A 7687-nucleotide genomic window follows, 5' to 3' on the forward strand; every position below is an offset into this window, starting at 1 on the left:
AAGTATTTTCTCTAATAACAATAATACTAAAAAATCTCCCTCCCTTCATTTTTCTTTAATGTGGCTGTAATACTCCGTCTTAATAACCTGTTTTATTTTGAAGGACACTGAGGGCAGGCTGAACTGAACCCAGTCACTTTCACAGATTCTTACCACAATAAGAGCATCTGAACAGCTTCACTGCAACTGCTGGATCACAGACAGGACACAGACCTGAAGAAGAGTGCGGGTCCAGATTTAACGACTTTGTCTGTGTCTGACGGATATTTGGAAGGAGTTAAAATGAGCGTTTATTATCTAACTTGCGCAGTCCTGCTTTGCGGAGTTAACGGACGGGTGATAAACTCCACGGAGTCTCCCCAGACACAACAAGTACCAGACCTGAGTGCAAGTCCTGCAGCGAACCTCAGCTCCTGGTCCGGTGTCCACACTGTCCCCAGAGTCCGGAGGAGACGCTACATCACTCAGAGCGACATGGTGGCCATCCTGGACTACCACAACCAGGTCCGAGCCAGCGTCTTCCCACCTGCTGCTAACATGGAGTACATGGTGAGAGACAGCCACAGCCCAGCAAGGCAGCTATTTATTTATTTATTTATTCATTTATTTATTTATTTAAGTTTAGAGGCAGCATTTTATGTCTGTTGTGTGAAATTAAATTTTAAATATATACATAGATATATACAGTCTATTTCTCGATTTCTCTGTCTATCTAACCGTTAATATGTGTGTATATATATATATATATATATATATATATATATATATATATGTATATGTACATATATATATATACATATACATATATATATATATATATATATATATATATATATATATATATATATATATGCATATATATATATGTATATATATATATATATATATATACATAGACACATACACACACACACACACACACACACACACACACACACATATATATGTAAATGCATACAAGGGTGGATGTAACTAACTACAAATACTTAAATTACTGTAATTAAGTACTTGTACTTTTATGAGTAGATTTTGAAGTCTGTTCTTTTACTCACAGTGAAGTATGCATTACAAGATGTAATCTACTCAGTTACTTTTAGAATCATCATTTTTTTCATCTTATGAATTATTAATCAGTTGTTAGTGTTTTCTACAGTTGGTTAAGGAACAACACAAACAATAATAATTATGGTGACCTATTAAATTATTGTCCCAGATTTCTGTCAACTCCATCAGATTTCTTTTTTTTTTGAATACCCTAAGGACCCCTGTCTTATCTCCAGGTATAAAAAGGTTGTAATACTGCTCAAGCACTTGTAAACTTAATATTTTAGACAACTTCATTAAATAATATTGTTATCAGATGTGTCTCAACCAACATGTCAACTCTGAAGCCCTTCTAAATACTGCCTCCCTACTACTTGTATGAATTATGGCTTGGCCCCTGAAATCTGTTGAGTATGTCCTTCTGCAGCAGGTGTGACTGTCTCTCTGTCCTCCAGCTGTGGGACAATGATCTGGCCACTGCAGCTGAAGCCTGGGCTGCTACATGTCTGTGGGAACATGGACCGGCTTATCTGCTGCAGTTCTATGGACAGAACCTGTCTGTCAGGACTGGAGGGTAGGTACAACACACACACACACACACACACACACACACACACACACACACACACACACACACACACACAAAGAAGAATAATAGCAACATTTATTTGAATGTTTAATATTTAGCTGTGATAGCCTACCTGGTGTTGTTTTCACCTTGTGAGTCTGTGTGTCATCACAGCAAATTGTGGTCTGTGAACGGATTTTGTCATACCTGTGCATGACGCAGTCATGACAGATCACATTTTAAGATCAAAATCAAGTTTGAAGATAGGTGCGATCAGATCCATGAGTACTCAGCACCCTGTGAGTGCCCAAGTTGTGTCTCTGCTGACCTCCAGTGGTTTAACTCACTTTGCTGCAATGATACACAGTTTTCTTCCATTTGCTCACATTTTGTGCTTACATCTTAGCCCCTCCCAGTGGTGGTGCAATAGACAGCCAAGGAAGAGATGCAAGGATTGTATTTAAATTGTATTTACCAACCAGGACACCCTCACTCACTGCTGCAATGGTGAAATGTGAAAGTAAGAACAATTAAAATGACTGTAAATGTTTGAAATGAAATCTATAACCTAATTAGTTTGTAAAACATCTGGCTCAGGCTGTTAAAGGACTAATGATTATAACCACAGCTGTGCTGCTGTACACAAAAGCTGTGTATTTTTCCAGAATGAACTGAAATGAAAATGGAATATAAAATAAGAAAAGAGAAAGAAAAGAAAATGGAGAAAAAGTAGAAAAAGCTGTTAATGTTTTATGACTCATTAAGGATTCATTTTATGCACACATGCAACATTTTTTTATTTCATAATAAATCATTTTAAAGCCATAGTTTGTACTGTTATTCATATTTCCACAGAGTTGTGTAATCTACAGTTTCCACAACAGGCTTCAGCGAGAGTTAATCACTGCATCTTAGCCACATTGTTATCCCCCCCCCCCCCCCAAGACTGCTCCGCCACAGTCCGCTATACTTTGCTGTGATTGGCTACTACCACTGTGCTCTGATTGGCTGTGAGCGTGTGTGTAGCCTGGCACTTGGGAGAAGTTAAGCGAGACGGTTTTGGGGGATGAATGGATCAAAAAACAGGACTTTCACTCAGGAGACTGGTCTTTGTATAGCGTGTCAAGCTAAATGTCACTTTTAACTTTTTTTTAGACTAGTTGAATCATTATTTTCAGTTTTCAGTCAGTTAGGTTTAGGCTCAGAAACTACTTTGGTAGGTGCAAGAAAACAGTGCAATTAGTTTTAGGCAAGAAAACCACTTGGTTAGGTCTGGGAACAAAAACTACTTGAGTAGGTTTCCAAAGAAATCATGATTTATGGTTAAAATAGACCCTTTTACAACATTAGGAAGGCAACAAGAGCCTGTCAGTGACAGCACAATAGGGAGGAACTAGGTTTAACACTCTGAAAATAATGTGTCTCAGTCATACTCATGCATACTCACTTTTGACAGGCAGTATAATTAGAGGATGCACTGAGATTTTTCTTCCTCAGGACCAGCTCTATCCTGCAGCTGCTCAAACCCTGGTACGATGAAGTCAATGACTATGTGTTCCCGTACCCTCGCTTCTGCAATCCCAGCTGCCCCCTGCTCTGCTACGGGCCTATGTGTACACACTACACACAGGTGAGGGAGCTCATCATTTGGGTGAGGGGGGCACTGATTGCAAATCTGTGTGCACGTGGTTCTTTGTTTTTCAGTTGACCCCTCATTGAGCCCTCAATTTTTACAGCTTTATGGGAACAACTGCAAACACCTTTGATTTATGATTGAGTCATATTTGTTTGCAGACAAGTTGTGACAGAGTCTGCTGTTGGTGTCTGTTTCAGATGGTGTGGGCATCCACCAACAGAGTGGGCTGTGCAGTGCAGACCTGCTACAACATGTTTGTGTGGGGAGTTCTGTGGAGAGAAGCCACCTTCCTCGTCTGCAACTACTCACCTAAGTATGAAAAGAGAAAAGAAAATGTGTGTGAATGCAGCATCTGCTGCTGCTCACTGGCCCAGCTTCTGAAAGACTTCTAACAAGAAGTGTTTTATTCACATCTGAACATAAATCCCAAAATGGATGGTAATTGAATGATGCGTTCTCAAGATATGATGGTATTTTATTAATGGACACAAGGTGGAGCTATTGGTGTTGTGCATCAATATGTCATGCACATGCTTATGGAGAAAATGTGTAAGGTAAGGCAAGTTTATTTCTATAGCACCATTCAGACACAGGCAATTCAAGATGCTTTATAGGAGCACAGAACTATATTGAAATAAAATGTTAAAAGAACGTTAAAATTGCTTTTGAGGTCATAAAAACAAAAGCTAAAAGCAAACCAATAAATAGTTACAACAGACCCAGAAATTGCATAAAAGACATACAAACAAGTGTTCTGAACAAGTTGTCTGATTATTTACTCAGACCTGTGAAGACACCGTTACAATAGTCCAGCCTGCTGAAAATGAAAGCATGAACAAGTTTTTCTGTATCTTGTTTAGACAGAAATCCTTTAATTCTTGATGTGCTTTTAAGGTGGTAGTAGGCTGATTTAGTCATTGTCTTTATGTGACTGTTGAACATTAGATTTGAGACCAGAGCTACAACCTACCAAGTTTCATCCTATTACATACAACAGAACTGTAGAGAGATATAGCATTGGGCCTGTCGAGGCCCGATGCTGACAAAATGCTGTCTGAACTCGACTCTCATTAGCATATTTCAGCCCGAACCTGATTACAGCCAAACATTTTTCTGAACAAGCATCTCTCTATGTACCAAACAGTAGAGGTTTTCAGTTTTAGTGGAATTGGCAACAACTATATGTAAATAAATAGATAAATAAAAAAATAGAGTTCAGCCTGGACATGAGCTTGTGAAATATGTAAGAAATATGGGCGAACCCATCAGGTCCCATCAACTCTAGAAAGATCATGTTTTAATGTTACTGTAGAATTGTATGACATTGTACACACTTGTGCAAAGTGACAGTATATGTATATGTGTAACATTCACAAATTTGGTTGCAATCTAATTTAATATTGAGGAGTTACACTTCTTGCTTCCTCACAGCAAGAAGGTCCTGAGTTTGAATCCCCCAGCTGGCTGGGGCTGGGCCTTTCTGTGCTCTGTGTTCTGTTCAGTTTGCATGTTCTCCTCGTGTCTGTGTGGGTTCTCTCCGAGTTCTTCCTCCCACAGTCCAAAGACATGCATGCTAGGTTAATTGGTGACTCTAAATTGCCCGTAGGTGTGAATGTGAGTGTGAGTGGTTGTCTGTCTCTATGTGTCAGCCCTGTGATGAACGGGCAACTTGTCCAGGGTGAACCCCGCCTCTCATCCAATGTCAGCTGGGATAGACTCCACCCCCCTGCGACCCTTCTGGAATATGCGGTTACAGAAGAGTTATAGCACCAGGTTATGCCTAACCAATTACAGACAAGTAGAGAGATTGTTTGGGTGGCTCTAATTATAGTTCCAAAGTCAGTGAATACTGTATGAAATATGTGCCAAAAGAAGCAAAAAATGTGTTTACCAAAAGAAACAAGATGGCAGAACAATTCTATAGGAAAATGTGCATGGCCTATATCATTTGAATCAGCTTCATCCAAGAAAACGACTGTACAAAAATCTTTCTTCTGCTCTAATTTACTAACAACCACATTATAATCAACATGAAAAGTATGCTTCATATGTGCACATTTGAATGATGTGTTTGTTTGCAAAAAATGTGAGCAGCAAAGATAATGTGCACCATACAAAGAAATCACACAATCAGTTACAAAGTGGAGTATTTGAAGTTTGAATGTAAGTGAAACAGTATGAATGAGGTTAATGAGGTTAAAGAGCAGTTGAAAAAGTCCACAGAGGGACAGAGTGTCTTATGTGACAGTATGTTCAAGTAGCTGAAGGACAAAAAAGGACTAATGAAATGATAACTGCAGTTGCCAGTGCTGGAGGTGATAATGAAGTAATTCTACCTGCAGTGATGGTGTATTGTGTGTCTTCAGTAGTGATAATTACATCATCTCTACCCGTTGTTTGTGTAATGATGTTTTTACCCATGCTGCTGATAGATTTGCCTCCAGTGCTAATGCCATGTCTGCCCAGTGAAATGAATGATTTGAATGATCCTCATTGTAATGCTGATTGTCTGAGCAGTGGTGATGATGAGATAGGGCTCCATTTCCGTGTCAGCAGTGCCAGCAGCGCTCCGATTGTTTGCTATCTTCCTGATCTTAAAATGATCACAGAGCGCAGTGCACAGGTGGATGAGAGGAACAAACAGGAGGGAGGTTCATTCAGATTAAGCAGCAGAAGTGAGTTGCTGGTATTTTTGTGGAAACTGGATGTTAGATGTTGTGCGGTGAATAGACGCCTCAGAACAATGTCTGTTTCTGGATCAAATGAGCTCTGCTGGCATTTCATGTCAACAAGAGCAAATTACATACTTAGTAATTGGGCAGCAAAAACTGAATAATACTAAAATAATATTCTTGATAATATATATACTCTTGGCTATTAAACCTTGTAATGGGCCAACCTCCTGGTGATTACATTTTTTATTAAATATAGACATTGACGTCACATTGACAAAATGTTATATTTTTTCATTTCACAGCATAGTTATAGTAAGTAGAAGTTATCTTAATGCTTATTAAAATACACATTTTTAACCATGATATTTATTTAGCTTTGATTTAGAAGGGCTACAGAGTTGACATGTTATGGTTGAAACACATCTGTTATAAATATTATTGAATTAAATTTGATTGAAATTTGTGTAAAACTTAATGCTACTATATATATATATATATATATATATATATATATATATATATATATATATATATATATATATACATATAAATGTATGTATTTATATATATAACATCACAGACGTATGTTGTTAGATGAACGTCTGATTCCAACCCGTTGGCTGGTGCTTTGCTTTGCTGGTCTGTAGCTGTTGAGTATTGGGTCTTTGTGGGTTTAAGCAGCACCAAAAATGAGGACAGAAACCTCAGTGACTGCGTATGATGGCAGGTCTGGTTGCCTTTTCTGATTATTAGGGTATTCTCCAAAGCAAGGAAGCTCTGTCAGCTGTCAGGCTGAAAGATATTCTCCTCTGCGGGACAGTTAGGTGATGTTCAGAACTACTATGATTCGTGACCTGTCAGAAACAAACAAGAGCCCTCTGGTCGGCAAAATGAAGTGGCAGTGGTATCAGTTTCCTGGCAGTGTCAGTGATGATGACGATGTTTCTACCATGTGGGTTGTTGTTTACAGCTAAAAAAATGTTGTTTTTGTTGACCTTCACACTGCTGCAGAGTGAACAGGTGTGTCCATACACCATGACTCCACTGCTAGGTGTGGTGTCAGGTGCAGTACAGCACACTTCTGCCTGAATCTGTGTTTAACTCCAGATGTGCAGAACTCTCTGTTTGTAAAAATGAATATATTTTTTGAAAATGGCCTCTTTATGTGGTTTCTTTTTCTCTCCAGGGGAAACTGGGTAGGAGAGGCTCCATACAGACTGGGGATTCCATGTTCAGCCTGTCCATCCAGCTATGGAGGAGTGTGCAGCAACAATATGTGCTATCCAGCTGTCCAGTCCAACTACATGTACTGGTTCAAGTAAAGAGAGAGGAGAACACTGCTGATGGTTGGGAAATGATGTATTATACTGCCTCTTACTGGATTACATTAAGTATGGAAATTATTATTTGTTAAATTGGCAGATGACTGGTCTGAAAAAAAAAAAAAAAATCATGACATTTCTTTGACAGTTTTTTCTCCCAACTCATCAAATACAGCAGCCTGGTCACTGGTCCTATGATTCAAACTATGATGCTGTAAAAAAACAAAAAAAAAACAACCAAAAAATACTTGGGTAGGTTTGCAAATTTGTATGAAAATGAATAACGTTTTTTTTTTTTCTTTAACATTTTAATTTTCATGTATTATTGTTGTGGGTCTAAAAAGTTAAGATAACTCAAAATTTCAAGGCAACATACTGCAATAGATTTTTGAGTTTCGAGCTCAACTCAAATGTTTCATTCATTCATTCATTCATTCATTTT

At 38.4% G+C, this 7687-nt stretch overlaps 1 protein-coding gene across 1 annotated transcript; it reads left to right on the forward strand.

The window, feature by feature from the left end:
* Positions 1-209: 209 nt before the first annotated feature.
* LOC146318477 (peptidase inhibitor 15-like) lies at positions 210-7461 on the forward strand. Its single transcript, XM_084732549.1, has 5 exons — positions 210-549; positions 1500-1618; positions 3110-3242; positions 3446-3561; positions 7110-7461. The coding sequence occupies exons 1-5, from the start codon at positions 283-285 to the stop codon at positions 7243-7245; spliced, it is 771 nt and encodes a 256-aa protein (XP_084588675.1). The 5' UTR covers positions 210-282; the 3' UTR covers positions 7246-7461.
* The last annotated feature ends 226 nt before the right edge of the window (positions 7462-7687 follow it).

Source organism: Lutjanus erythropterus, chromosome 12 (assembly GCF_056507025.1).
Source record: "Lutjanus erythropterus isolate fLutEry1 chromosome 12, fLutEry1.hap2, whole genome shotgun sequence".
Lineage (NCBI taxonomy): Eukaryota > Metazoa > Chordata > Actinopteri > Lutjaniformes > Lutjanidae > Lutjanus > Lutjanus erythropterus.